Source organism: Saccostrea cucullata, unplaced genomic scaffold, assembly GCF_032062105.1.
Source record: "Saccostrea cucullata isolate Sc308-1 unplaced genomic scaffold, CSIRO_AGI_Scuc_v1 ctg1953, whole genome shotgun sequence".
Taxonomy (NCBI): Eukaryota; Metazoa; Mollusca; class Bivalvia; order Ostreida; family Ostreidae; genus Saccostrea; species Saccostrea cuccullata.
Window position 1 is genome coordinate 63,430 of NW_026937563.1, and position 15,760 is coordinate 79,189.

Sequence of the window (15,760 nt, forward strand, 5' to 3'; positions counted from 1 at the left end):
TCGGAAAACTCGATTACCATCTCGAAAGAAAATAATTTTACACGCAAAAATATTTTCTTGCAATTTCTTGTACAGTACTGTAATTGAAATTGCGAAAATGATGTATAATGCTTGAAAAAAAAAGCTTGAGACAGTGTTGAATTTCATATCCCAACGGGGTTAATATATTCGGGACTCACATACTTTTTGACAACTGTGCTCGACCTAGCGCTATATCGCACCACAGGGGCCGGTAACATACTGTTTTTGATTTTACGTAATCACTATATATATACAAAAATGGAAAGGGAAACAACGTCAGCCCGAATTTACACAGGATCGATCTTGGAAATAGTTCGTATTTCATAGAAAAAAGAATGTAGCCAATTAAATTATAACTAGAATTCATACTACAATAAATATTCTTTAATAAAACAGAAACCTCGTTACTTTTTTTAGCGTTTAAGTTGGGTATTACTAACTCGATATCCCGTTGTGCGAGTCGATGTACTTTAAGTCGTCCACTAAAACGAGGCAAAATTCGCACATTTTCTCAGGTTTTGAAGTCTTTCCGGAGATGGAAATCACAAAGTAAAGATCCAGCGTTCACGAAAATCATTTTTTTTCTTTTGTTAATTGCAATTAAAAGGTACAACATCTCCGATTTGAATAAATACGGTAGCTTTTTTCGTTCACAGAGAGGCTCCAGTCCAGAACAGACGACATTTTGGGGAAAAAACATGATTGGTAAAAGGCGGAGCGTGATTGGTCAAATCTATTCTAGAAAAGCACTATTGACCAATCACATCTCGCGTTAAATATTGGATGCAATGTTTAGCGAATTTAGTGGACGACTTAAACTACATCACTTGCATGACAGGATATCGGATCTGCAAAACACGACTTACACGATTTTTAAATGACCGCGATGGTATTTTTATTAAAGAGTGATTATTACTGAATGATCCCAGACGTTATTTCACTAATTGCAAGGTATTTTATTGAAAACACGAGTCATTTCCGAGATCGACCCTGTGTAAATTCGAGCTGACGTTGTTTCCCTTTCTCTTTTTAAGCGGTTAGCTTCGCTAACCGCTTTATGTCATGTATCGACACCGGAAACTTCCATAAGGCGCTACCTATCGACAAAGCCTCTACCTATGATTTGTTTCTAACACATATAACATATGCTAATTAAAATCAAGACTATCAAAACAACATATTAATCTTTCGGTTTTTAATTTTTCTCTGATTTTGTTTGTCAATGAAATAAATTTATAATTGTTGTATTAAAAAAGTTTATGTATAGGAGCATTTGGTGTCGAGATTAAATTTCCGTGACGTCAGCTGATGGCGATCGGGCCCTGTGACGAAATTCGAAGTCAGCATGAAGTTTAGCTGATAAAATTATCAACGCGTTGGATTTAAACTTAAGGAAGAAATATATAGCGAGAAATATCATATTTGAACCCAATGCTACACGAAAACCAGTAGACATGTCCGATTTATGTGTTAAATTGAGGCCTGAATCGAACAAGGGGTCAAAAAGGCGTTGCACGCCTTGTGTATTTATACTTTATATAGAGGGGGTAGAATGTTTCGATATTTGGCTAATTTAGAGACTTACTGATAAAAATTCAGGTGCCTGTGATTTATTATAAGGCACCCCTCGTGAACAATAAATATTTGACCGAATTATGCTACTGGCACAGGGAGGACGGGTTAATTACTGGCTAAAGGGGTTGAAGGTTATTACCGACTGCAAAACATCGGAGAATCTCTCGAATGAGTTTCCTTTTCCTTGCTAAAATATTAAGGCATCCCTTTAATTAACTTGATTAATACTAGTACATGAAGAAAGCCTTTATATAAAAAAAACTGAATACATCTGTAAGTTGTACAGTTATGGATTACTTCCATAATGAAACGTTTGTTTTCTTCTCCTTTTTTTCTCAATTGAAATTATTTAAAAGATAATGAAAGCTTTGGTTCCAGGGATAAATTCTGTACTCAGTCTAATTATTACAAACGATTATAAACGATCACATTTTTATTTAAATATTTGCCGACTCTTTTTTAAATAATTGTCATTTATTACTTACAGTACCGACCGCACACAACCTAACACCAGAGTGAACCAGGAGCGGACCCCAGGTTCGCTCGGGGTCCGCTTCGGGTTCGCTTTCAGAAATTTTGGGACCGCTCCGGGTGCGCTTTGGGTGCGCTCCGGGTTCGCTCCGCGTTCGCTCGGGGTCAGCTCTGGGTCCGCTAGAGCGAACCCGGCGTTCGCTTCCTGGGACCGCTTTACGCACTGATGCGTGAAGCGGACCCCGCTTTAATCTCACTGCCAGTAAGCCCCGCCCCTTGTATATTCCAATACAGTAATGGTATTGTGGATCGATCATTGTTGTTTATGCGACGATGCGGACATGTAAACTGTACATGTAAACAGTGATATAATGGAGAACATTGATAACTTTTCTAAAATTCAAATGTACATTCAACGTAGATTTACATGTACATGAATAATTGATTTCCTTGATTTCTCGATCCCGAGAAATTCAAACTAATTTAACGGCGGGTTATAAGGCATTTATTTTTCTTAAGTTAAAACGAGAAAACAAAAAAGAAGAAAAAAAAAAGAGTGTTGAATTGATTTTCAATGTATCGAATGGTGTACAAGTGAAACTGACGAAAGAAATCTACACTAAATACCCTTTTAATTCATGCTTTACATAGTTTAAAAATACATTTGTTATTCCTTACGTTTTGCTAAATCGTAGTTTAAATGTTTGCTTAACACGTGAATTATGATATCGCATCTATATATAAATTACATGTAACCTTTTGTACATTTGATATATTTAGATTTCATTTATAGTAGTTACACATTAAAAGTTCGCAATATTTATTTACCGGACATTTCCTAAAAAAAAATTACACAGTATATTAGATCTTTTTTTTCACGGTCAGAAATTTGGAGCGAGTATGATTTTAATCAGAATAAAGAACAAGGCAAATAATAATTGTTCTCCCGACCCGATAAGAATATATTAATACCGGTATATGCCCCCTATTTCACACACACATTGTCTTTAAAAAATTCTATATATTTAATTATTTTATTTTGATTTCTCAATTTACGTGTTACATTAAATTATTCAAAATTTACATCAAAATTATTGATCTTCTTAAACTTATTGATCTTCTTGGGCATGAAAAAAATGTGTGTATATGAAAATCTTCCTTCTGTCATTCCGCCTTAATGGTATTAACAAACTGAATGACTTTACCAGAATGAACGTGAATTAGACCCAATTCCTAATATGATACTTAACAAGATTATTCTTTCAATTTAGTGTAACTCTACAGTTAGTTTGCCTTACCAACTCTCGAACAACCCACATAACTATGTATTGCTTACGCCTTTATTAATTATTTTTTCCCAAGAATTAGTCCTAAAACATTTCAAAATTTATAATAGTTCATTCTTTGTCAGGTATAGTTACGCCATTTTGAGAGAATGAAACAATGTACGATTTACTAAATGGCGTGATTAATTAGCGTAATTAATTCGTTCCATTATGTAAATCGCACTTCACCTGAGTATACCCCGATAAACCAGATCACGTATTTCACAGCGGTCCGGATTTCTTTCTTTAATAGTGTTTATATAAATTTCCAGTTCAACATGTAACTATGTAAATATAAAGTGTTTAGTAGTTTATGAGTAGTGCTAGTTGTTTTTGGTTTCTATTTTCCCTTTGTTCTTATGCCTTTTTAACTTTTTTCTTTGTCCTAAGGAAGAGACAGAGCGTCCCGAAAACTGTTGGTCATTTTTAGTGCTTTATATACATCTTCCTGTACATGTATATTTAAAAAAAAAATAGCTGCAGCAGGCTTATAGAAAACAATTTAAACACCCAATTTAATGTTAACGCCCCCAAAATCTACCTGATTCAAGATCAATTATTTACCGCCAGTCAATCATTAAAAAAACAATAGCTTCTGATTTGATTGACAGGTCATCTACCCGTGCTACCTGATAGTCTGAGTTTGTGTCTTTTGAAAACGATTGCCTGGTCACGCGTCAAACACTTTCATGTAGCCGTCTTGTATACAAGGGGGTTAAAAAAAGAATCTTGGTAAAATTTTATTTTAAAAACAATTGAGAGTAGATAATTAAAACATGACTTCATAAAATATTTGCTTTAAATCTCAACGGCTACATATTGTATTTTAGGCGATATGTCGTCCAAGATATCTGCTCTGTAGAATTTAGACCAGTCCGTGCACAGAAACGCTGATTAAAATTGAAATATGATAAATAAGAAATGATATTTAGCATAAACGGCACGGGTAAAAAATTCATTTATCCCATGTTTTACCTACGTTTATATGAATACAATCTACACCATGTTCCGTTGTAAAGTTCTGAAATGTCAGAAACAGCTAGGAGTTTCCAGATTGTAACTTTTAGTTCGAATTTCCTAACATCTGTCACATACCCAATATTCGAAATTAAAAAGTGAATATATACAGCCAAAGATCAATTCTTACAAGTATATAAGAAATCTTGCAAACAATAAAAAAAGATTTAAACACACGAACACCCGGAAATGGTTAATATCTTCGACACTATTGTTGATCAGAACGTAGGCAATATTCCTATCGTGGTACTGTACATTGTATATGTTCACACGACGGATAGGCCTACCTACTTGTATTAATAGAATTTTTTTTTTTTTATTTTGATATTTACATAAGTTTAACTAAAAGAAGATTTGTTTACTTTGTAGTTTTACTCTGTGTTCTTTTCTTTAATTTATCATTTTTTTTTAAATATAAAAACGATATTTCTTTTTATAATTTTTTTCTTCATTATATATCGCTGAAAGTATTTATAAATTTTTTTTATTGAAATATTTCAATTATTTCATATAGTTTCACTCAAATTTAGACACGAAACACGGAATATTGCCCCTGATCACCAGACACAGACTTCCTGTGTAATGCTACGTGTATATAGATTTTTGACATCTTGGGTATTGGGGGTCTCCAGGTAAATAACACCACTGTTACTAAGACCACTCCCCCTCCTCAGGTAACCCTACGGTAAAAAAAATTGGGTCTTTAAGTACAGTATTGGGAGGAAGACTCATAGAAATTTAAGTAAAAGTCGTCAGGATTTATTATTAAAATCAAGTCTAATGATGAGAGATTATAGTTATGATCTCCCCCTCTCTCTCTCTCTTTTGTCTTGATGTTTTCTGTATCTATTTATGTTTAAATATTGGGCACGTTAATATTCCTGAATTGTTAGTATCTTGAGATGATGAAATTTTACAATAATTGTCGAGGACCAACTATATTTCTATTCTCCTCTTTTTGTCAGTAAAAAATTGTAATAACAATTGAGTTTCATTTTTATGCATTGACTGATGTATTTACCCAGTTTATTTATCAAATGGACTTTAAATACCGGTATAAAAACTAAAGAAAATAAAAACGTAAATATTCATGTATAATTCTACGTGGAAAATTAAAACATATAATTAATTAATTGCATTAATGAAAAGAAAATAAATATATAAATATAAAATACAACCCGGAGAATTAAAATAAATAAATATTAAATAATATTTTAATTATCGTTTTGCTCGTATGTACAGTGTTTGGATTTACATGTATATCGAATTAAATCAACACGTTCGATCTTATATCCCAATCGACAGATCAATATGCTATTTTGATTGGTTGATGCGCTGATTGGTTAATCGCTAATCCTGATTGACAGCTCTGTAAAGAAATACCGAACCCGCGTTCGCTCTCTGGGACCGCTACTGAATTTGGGGTTCGATCTCTGGGTCCGCTTCGGGTTCGCTCGGGGTCCGCTACGGATTCGCTTTGGGTCCGCTCCGGGTTCGCTCGGGGTCAGCCTTAGCGGACCCCGAGCGAACCCGGAGCGGACCCAGAGAGCGAACCCGGGGTCCGCTCCGGGTTCGCTTTCTGTTAGGTTGTGTCTGGTCGGTACTGTATTCGAACATTTAATTGTATGAAAAGTCAATAATGTACATTTCTTAAAACTTTATTATCTTGTTTACTTGTCTTTCTTCCTGTGAGAGAAATAGTTCATAATATTAATAAACAGATGTACTCAGTATCTGTATCAAAATACAGAATAAACAGCGATCGGTCTCGGTGCCTAGGAGAAGTAAGCATCCCCAATGACAGGTCACACCTGCTGACCCGCAGTGAGCCTACGAAACTGAAGCTCTCTGAAATTAATTAATTTACAAATTCTCTGCTCGTCCATCCGTTTTTCTCAGACTAGCCAGCTAAAGATCTATGTACAGTACATCAAATAAATTAATCTAAAGATTTGAATTTGAATTATCATTTAATTTTCTTTTTGAGTTGTTTGTTATAGTAGCCTTTATAGTTACCTAATCACGCTAATTTCAGAATCAATAGAGCATGAAAGACAATTAAATTTGCAACATCAACATATTTTTTTGTTCTGAGCACTTTTGGACGCCACCAATGGAGACAATTAGGAAGAAATTTTTGAAATTGAACTTCCTGTCTTTCAAACTGAAAATCTCAGGTTGATATTTTGAAACATACATTTGTGACATCAATCTGGGAAGTTATTGGTTTTACCATTTAGTTAGGTACTACAAAAGTCAGTGTATCTGCTTCTTCGCTGATGACGTTGGACAAAGATATGCATGCTTACTTTTATATCATCACTCAATGCATTTTTTGTTATTCTACTCTGTACAGTCATATTCCATGAAAACATGCTAACCGCTTTTCAGTACTTTCAGTACTTTGATTGTATACATATAGTGATTATGTAAAATCAAATACAGTATGTTACAGGCCCCTGTGTATCGCACTGTCAAAATATCGCTTAGAATTCAACACCACAGGACATTTTAAATTAAAATAATTCTGACGAATTCCAAATCAATATGCTTAGCGCTTCCCAGTACTTTCAGTACTTTGATCTTGAATGTGTTCTCGTCCAATCAAAACACAAGGAATCAATAAATAAAATTAAGAATGGAATTATTTAACAGTATTCAAATATATAACCTATTAATTATACATTTACGATTATGCAACAAGTAATTTTGAACTTTCAATTATATAAAGTAATCTCTGTGCGGATAAATATTGAAGAATAATTTAAACATCAAATATAAAAATTATTCACTGAAATGGTCAAACAATGAAAAAATAAGTTACTTTAATTCATACAACAAATGAATTGAAATTAAAAAAGCAATCAATAATAAACTTTAGATCCACCTTTATTACTATTTCTACACCTGAAAAAAAAAATAAAGTATACCCGAGTTTTATTCATTTTTTTTTATATTTGGTCAAAATTTTTCTTTTAAATTCTTGACATCAGACAAGGACACCACTTTCAGGCAAACAAGACATGTTCCATATATTAATAATTATTTGATCTGTGAACTGCTATCGGATCCTAATTAAATTTAACTTATTTACGTCTTCTAATTAGCATATTTCAAAGTATTTTGTTTATCTGCAGGTCTTTGAGTGGCAAACCAGGCACTCTTAATTCCATAAACAATTGTAGAATTTTAATTTATAGCTAAGATATATAATGAAAAATTGCAATTTTTTAAAGGTTATTTTATGTCCCTGAAACCAAACTAACACATTCTGCAACAATTATTGTCAGTATTCCTTTGTCCTTCCTCACAGAAGGAAGTAGTTGGGAAACCAGCTGGGCCTAATGTTTGATCTAAAAAGACAGAAAAAATATTTGTAGAATTGAAATCTTTATTGTTGCAGACAAGAATCGGACAGTAATTTTACATTAAAAATCAATTTCAGACATGATAATTTCAAACGATAATAATTAGAAAAAAAATTATTTAGTAATTTTTTTAAAAATTTCGTTCGACAAACCTATGACGCCTTTTATTCATTAAAGTGTCTGCAACAGTTTGATTAATGATATTCATAGCTAAAAATTTCATGCAATTGTTGAATTTAATGGCAAAGATATATATCAAAAAACTTTGAAACTTTTTAAAGGTAATATATGTCTCAAACCCCTTAAAACAAACTAACACATTCTGCAATAATTGTCAATATTTATTTGCCTTTACTTACTGAAGTTAGTGTCTATAAAAATCATCTAAGCTTGTTATTTGATCTAAAAAGACAGACAAAAATATTTGTAGAATTTCAAACTTTATTGTTGCAGACAAGAATCGGACAGTAATTTTTCAATAAAAATCAATTTCAAACATGGGCGTCGGAAGCAAATTGAAAAGGGGCTAATAGAAAGGGGGACCAACAAAAAAGGGTGAACCCCAATTTTCAATGCCTATATCATGTCAATCTTTGCAAAGAAAAGTGGGGGTGCTAACACCCCCCCATCCCCCCCCCCCCCCCCCCCCCCCCCCCCCAGGTACGACGCCAATGTCAGACTTGAAATAATCAGCAAATTAAGTGGGTTTTTTTTTAAATACTGAAAATCTCCGAAGCTTTATGATTGATTGAATCGTCTCTAACTTGTATACAAAGCAGTTTAATTATTGATATTTATTATATAAATTGCAATTATAGGGTTTGAAAGCAAGGATATATTATAAAGTTTTGTAAATTTTAAAGGTTATATCATGCCCCTGAAAACAAACTAACACATTCTGCAATAATTGTCAACATTCATTAATCCTTACTTACTGAAGTTAGTGTCTGCGTAACCAAGTGTGCCTGATGTTTGATCTAAAAGACAGGAAAAAAATATATATAAAAGTTTAATCTTTACGATGCAGACAAGAACTGGATAGTAATTTTTCAATCAGGGGCAATATCAAACATCGTAACGATTAGAAAAGTAGTGGTTTTTTTTTTTAATTTCGGTCGGAAAAAACTTTAAACCAATGACGCTTTTTGTCCATTTAATTGTCTTTTAGTTGTATCCGCAACAGTTGGATTAACGATATTCATAACATTAAATTGTTGGATTTTATAGCAAGGATACTAGTATATAATTAAACTTTCCAACTTTTTAAAGGTTATATCATGCCCCTGAAAAGAAAGTAACATATTCTGCAATAAATGTCAATATTCATTTGTCCTAACTTACTTAAGTTAATGTTTGGATGACCAACTGAGCCTGAAGGTTGATCTAAAAAGATAGAAAATATATATGAAAAATTTCAATTATTCTGCAATAACTGTCAATATGCATTTGTCCTAACTAACTTAAGTTAATGCTTGGATGACCAACTGTGCCTGAAGTCTGATCTAAAAAAAAAAACCCAGAAAATATATACGTAAAATTTCAATCTTTATCGTTGCAGATATTTGACGAAGTATTTTTTTTAACAAGGTAGAATGAATAACATAGTGAACAGTATTTTTATCCCCTTTTAAAGTGGGAATATTGATTTCGTTCTGTCTGTTCGTCGGTCAGAATGTCTTTATATTTGTCTGTCTGTAACACGTTCGTTTCTACACAAAATCTCAAGAATCCTTTCGGATTTTGCAATGCAATTTCATTTGACAAATTTCTATCACCCTAAAAAATATTCCTATAGATTAGGAGGTTCTCCGTCTGTCCTTCATTAATTTAAAAAGATTTTTTTAGCTGTATGTACTCTTGAATGAAAATTTTATCATATATAAATAATACATTTAAATTATAAATCTTAAAATTAAACTTCTCTACAATTGTTTCCCTTGAGATAGCTATAAAAAAGTTTGAACCTTAGTTTTAATGTAACAAATTCACAGCCCGACTTACCTTCGTCTTTATTGTTACAGCAACGTTTTATGACACAAACTATTATAACAAAGGCTACCAGAGATCCAACCACTACCAAAGCAATTTCCCAATCCTTAAGGCCTGTTTTGCTAACAGCTGGCATAGGAGCTTTTATTTTGTGTTTACAGGGATTGAACAGACGTACGTTCAAAGCTGATACGTTCACTGATCCCCAAAGCACAATCTCTTTGTTATGACGGACGATAGTTAAGTTCAAACCGTTTTCTATTTCATAAGCTCCCTCAAATTTCACTTGAAAACTGGAAACGTTGTTTGCGTTTGTGTGCAAAAACATCGTCTTGACTGGAAACCAAAGAACAGAATAATAAGTAAACCCCCTCTGAACTGTCATGACTGATGGCGTTCTGGTAGAATCCAGTATTTCGTAATCTAAAGGAGAGGACGTTCTAATTAATGTGGCTTCGTACCACGGGAATAAAATTTTGAAAAATTTAATACTGTTTTCCACGTCCGATGATATCGTTTGAAGCATGAAATTGTGTTCTTTTTCCACGCTACATAAATCGAAAGTCTGACAAGTAGAGTAGAATTCACGGATAAAAGTAAAAATGCGTGGAACAAATGACTGACATTCGTCGTTGATTCTGGTACTATTTTCGAATTTTACTTGTTCTGCAAGTCCGACAGCTATGCATCCTTTTGTAAAAAGTCCATAGAGATATTTGAATATGTTTACTATCTCAGTTCCATTGCAAAAACCACTCTTCAATTTCACTTCTTTAAACAAAGAGTGTTGATTAAAAGTAACCGATTCTCCTTGAAGAATCCGACTAACATCCCTAACATACTGAAACTTGTCATAGCACGTTTTCATTCTATCAATTTCCGGAGACCCGGTGGGGTTATTAAGATAACTTAAAGAGTCCAAATAACAATTGTTAATTTCCCGTTCGTCTTCAGCGACCTGTTTTTGAATGACAGATATTTGTATTATTGATGGTATTGTTTGTACCACCGCCTTAATTTGAGATACATCATGTGACATTTGATCTAATTTTCTATAAAGTTCGTTTATTTCCGAATTCCCGCCGCTAACAAATAGTTTCACAACATTTCCAAACCCCGGAACACTTCTTAATAAATTAAGAACAATGGTTTCAGCATTATCAATGTCTCCATTTTCAAATTCTTCCCCCAAGTTTATGATAAATTCATCGACATATACTGTTACATCTGCCAAGTTTAATATTCCTTCTGCTTGGTGACAACAAAGGGAGAATAGAAGAGGAAATATTCTGCAAAGAAAATTAAGCACATGTTGTTTAGTTTGAAAAAAAATTCACATATATGACGTGTATACAATTTGAAAGGAAAATATGGATTTTATGCCCCCGTAATCGAAGATTCGGGGAAATATATTTTTTTGTCGTATCCGTCTGTCTGTCTAGCTGTATAACTGCCTGTGTGTCTAGCTGTTTGCAAGAATTTAAACCTTGCTTATAACATCTGATTTAGTCATATTTCACATACCCTTCTTTGGGTACCACCAATTTTGACCCTGACCTTGGAGTATGAAACATTTTTGTAACTACGAGCTCCAACGACAACGCCTGGGCGAAGAGAAAATTCGGACTAATGCACATTCATTCCATAAAATGTTTTGCCGCAGCAATTTTGACCCACAATGCATCGCTTCGTTCACAAACACTAAAGCCACGTTCTCGCGAAATAATGACAAAAGATAAAAGAAATATACACTTGCCCTGATTTAATGAATTTATCTGTTATTGCAGAAAAATAATCATAAACTGATTGAAATCAGCACTCTGTTCGGTAAAGCAACATGCAAACGACATCATATGACGTCAGAGTCATACGCACCGAATGTCACGTGTGGTTTGACGAGTTCGATCTAAATGGAAACTGGATAAGTATCTGCGCTCGCCCTAACGGTCGCACCGTCAACATATTAAATGTATGCTGTATTGAAATAACGATATTCTCGAGTTATAGAAAATTCAATCCCCCCCCCCCCCCCCCAATAACAGTTACTAAGCTTTTCAATCCTTAGCTGATTTGTGTTTTTTAACTAGCCCATGTTTTGAGTGAGCAATGTGGTTCATGGACTTCTTGTTTTAGTATATTTTAGACAAATTGAAGTTAATTGTTAATGTATTGCTCATGTTTAAAGTATTTTTTTTTAAAATAATTATTATTATATATGTAATTACCTCTTCTTTTTCAGATTGGAAAAAAAGAAAGAAAATTTGTAGCATTGTATTGAAGATGCCTGATTAAAAGTATTAATGGATGAATTTGTGTTTTTTTTCTCTTTTCTTTAGAAAATATAAAATTGGAGGCAATGCTCAGAATTTTAGGGATTTTGTTAAAAGAGCTGATGGGTCTCTTTACCTTTAGGATACATTCAAATTGAAAAGAAAGTGACACAGGGGATAAAGTCAACATGCAAGCTTAGCTTTCTGCAGTGCTAAAAGGAAAAGTGCAAAACTGATGAACTTCTCAGTGTTCTGGTGTACTTTTAGAGAAATAATTATGATTACATGTAGTATCAGTTAAGCTTCTGCTATGATGCAATAACATGTATTTTTCTGGAAGAATAGGAAGGAAAATTCCAAAAATATGCATTTTAACGTTAAATAAGTGTGAACTAATTAACGTTAATTTAACACTTGACGTTAATTTAACATGAAAATTACATTAATTTAACGTTAAATTTTTTAACGTTAAATTCATGTATAAGCTCGATTGACGTTAATTAAACGTTAAATATGTAACGTTAAATTAATGTTATTTTCATGTTAAATTAACGATAGGCACAATTGGCTGTGTATAGTTTTAAACATTTTTTTTTATATTTATTTATAACACACTTAGTAATAAATACAGATTTTTTGCATATGCGATATGGCTGACGTCACAATAGCCGTATCAGCCCTGCAGGGCTGATATGGATTTGCGGGGCTGATAACCTATATCAGCCCTACAAATCCATCTCAGACCTGCAGGATTAGTAAATTAGTAAATTAAACCACAAAAAAGGTCCTTGTAATCATACACAATTTTTGGTGGGTTCGTATTCTCTTAATTTTAACATTTTGAAAATAAGGTTAATCTTAATTTACAAATACATGTAATAGATTATTTTCAAATTACGGATCGAGTGCATTGAAATAGAAGTAGAAACAAACCCAAATCGTATGAGACAATAGACCATGTTCATGTATGTAAGAAATCCATGCATGACTAAATACTTATTTTCTTCTCAACTTAATGTGTGCTGTATATTATTACTAAGTATGTTTTATTATATATATTATATTACATACATGCCGTTTGGTTTGAAAAATAATGCATTTCACACGTTAAAAGTCACAATCAGGTAAATATAAAGTATGAATAAGTCACAAATGTAAAAAAAAGAAAATAAGGTATCATTTTAAAACATCTATCGGGCTATTAAATTTATGATGAATTTAATCTCGTACATGTACCAACCCGTATTTATAGCCCGATAAATGTGTTAAAATGATACCTTATTACTTTTATTTACATTTGTGACTTATTCATACTATATATTTACCTGATTGTGACTTTTAACGTGTGAAAGGCATTATTTTTCAAACCAAATTCGGCCCTCTGGCTGATATTGGTGTCTCGGACTGACACAGAATGTGATATGGAAAAGGGTATGTATCATTCTCTATTTATCGATTTATTTGATTTAAAACAAAATTGTGATATCATCGTAGGCCGGAATACGTTTTAGGGGATTATTGCGTGGACCCTGAGGTCCATGCAGAAATATAAGCGAGGTTAAACCGGATGCCATTGGCATACGTTAGGCTACGCATGTGCAAAGAGAATATGCCATTCATTAGCAAATCTTTTTAAGGTTTAATTTTTTGCAGACAAATTGAAAAATAGAGAGACGGACGTTCGAACAGGACAAAAACTATATAATATACACCGACTCTTCGATTACAGGGGCATTAAATTATGCATTGTTATGTCAGGTTATTTACTCCCGGCTTAAGCTTATATTTGCGTCATTTCAAGGACTATGTCTATATATAGGGAGGGTGAAAAATTATACTACAAGTGAAAAATAAATGCCGCATAACTTCTCCTTCAAAAGTTACGACCAAGGTACATGTCGAAGTTTTTTTTTGTAAAAGACGAACGGACAGACGGGTGAGATTTTATGTCCACTTCACTTTCACTAATACAGGAGACAAAAAGATTATACTGCATAACTTAAAATGATTGATTTTATATTGTTTGAGGTCGTAAGGCGGACATAGAATTTTTTAATCTACTTTTGATACATTTATAAACAAAATTAGCATGTAATTGCGCGTTATGTGTAATCAATAAATTTGTACTCATTGATCGTTATTTCAAAATGTAGATTTTTATATAAAAAATCAAATTAAAAAAAGGTTAAACGGACCCACCAATCCCGAAAAAAATAAATTGAATAAAAAAAAACATAAGAATAGAAAATGTGATAAAGAGCAAATCGTACTCACATGTACATGTATTCCTTTTCCATGATGTTCTTCATACAAATTGCATTTATTGTACACGTAAAATATCGCGCTATCTTACTGCTTATTGTTTTTTTTTAATTTTAATCAGATGAACATGATGAAAGTATACAGTACATATGCGCGATCGCTTTATAACTGGACGTTTTAACTGAAAAAAAAATGAGGCGTGGTTTTTATACGCCAATAAAAATGGAATTTGTCGAATATTACTTAAGATAACACTGCATACTATGTTCTATACTACAGAAATCCAGTTTTCCCCTGTCCGGAGTTGGACTTCATTTTCGACATTTTTCAGATAGTACCTTTAGTAGTAGATTTGAAGACTTTACCTAAGAAAATTTTAAAAGAATAACATAATTAGATAAATCATTGATATCCAATTTCTGATTTTTTTTATCAATGAAGCGACTGTGAATATATCTCTAATAAGTTCCCCCTGAAATTTAATTTATTTAGTGCACTTTAAATGTGGTAAAAACTTTATGTTCATTAAACTCTTTCACCAAGACTATATGCTAATAAATGTTTGGTAATTAATATCGACTTTTAAATTCATTTAAATTCCATTTTCACTTACTTTGAAACATTTAAAATTGCCGCACAGGTAAATTCCGGAAAAGAAAAAATAATTATATCGGAAATGAAATTAAAAATGTCAGAATGAAATGCAGCTGGAACAGCGTGCTACAACGCTTGGCTACGGTATGTCATCTTTGCTAGCCAAGGGTTTCCGATCCGAAATCTACTTTACAACGTTGTAGATTTCGGATCGAAAACCCTTGGCTAGCGAAGATGGGCTATGTAGGCAAGTCAAATATACAGGATAAAGAGCATTAATTGAACAATAAATCTGGTAGATAATTATTTTTCTTGCACATCACTCGAAAAATTAACGGAGAGAAGACGTCAGTTCATCGCGCTAAAATTCTCAGTAACCGTATTCAATTGAAAAAAAAAAATAAATTGTATACATTAAATGTTTAGCTTTTTTAAACAAATAAAGTACAAAAAAGAAAATTTGCAATAAATATAGATTTTTCCAAGAGTTTTTCTGCCCCGTATTCAAAGATTCGGGGTTAAATGTTTTGTTTTTTTTTTTGTGGTCCGTCCGTCAAATTGTCTGTTTGTTCGCAAAAACTTTAATCGTTTCAATATCTTTTCAATGGTTGAAATAATGGCTTTAATTTCATATTTCAGTTGTGTATTGACAAGACCTCTGCTTTGGTACATCAAATTTAACCTTTCGACTTTGGAGTCTGACCCAATTTTGCACAACATTACCCAACTATAACCTGAATCATACTTTTGAACTGTTGGAGCTATGACTTTCATACTTCACATACATGTACTTATGTAATTCTTGTGACAAGACTTTCTATTGGATATCAATTACTTTGAATCTTTGATCTTGAGTGAAATAGTTTTG

General features: G+C 32.7%; 1 protein-coding gene across 1 annotated transcript; it reads right to left on the bottom strand.

Annotated features, from left to right (window-relative positions):
* Positions 1-7,326: 7,326 nt before the first annotated feature.
* LOC134248403 (uncharacterized) lies at positions 7,327-14,412 on the bottom strand. Its single transcript, XM_062730808.1, has 6 exons — positions 14,311-14,412; positions 9,779-11,055; positions 9,119-9,160; positions 8,713-8,754; positions 8,137-8,179; positions 7,327-7,762 (listed from the first exon to the last, which is right to left on the bottom strand). The coding sequence occupies exons 1-5, from the start codon at positions 14,343-14,345 to the stop codon at positions 8,142-8,144; spliced, it is 1,434 nt and encodes a 477-aa protein (XP_062586792.1). The 5' UTR covers positions 14,346-14,412; the 3' UTR covers positions 7,327-7,762; positions 8,137-8,141.
* Between the last annotated feature and the right edge of the window lie 1,348 nt (positions 14,413-15,760).

What these genes read in the sequence shown, in the direction of transcription:
- LOC134248403 (XM_062730808.1), bottom strand. Translation starts at nt 14,345, where the DNA reads ATGAAGAACATCATGGAAAAGGAATACATGTACAT. An exon ending in TCATCCAAACATTAACTTAA is followed by an intron (nt 8,755 to 9,118) that starts GTAAGTTAGGAC and finishes CCTGTCTTTTAG; the next exon opens with ATCAAACATCAGGCACACTT. An exon ending in TTACGCAGACACTAACTTCA is followed by an intron (nt 8,180 to 8,712) that starts GTAAGTAAGGAT and finishes CTGTCTTTTTAG; the next exon opens with ATCAAATAACAAGCTTAGAT.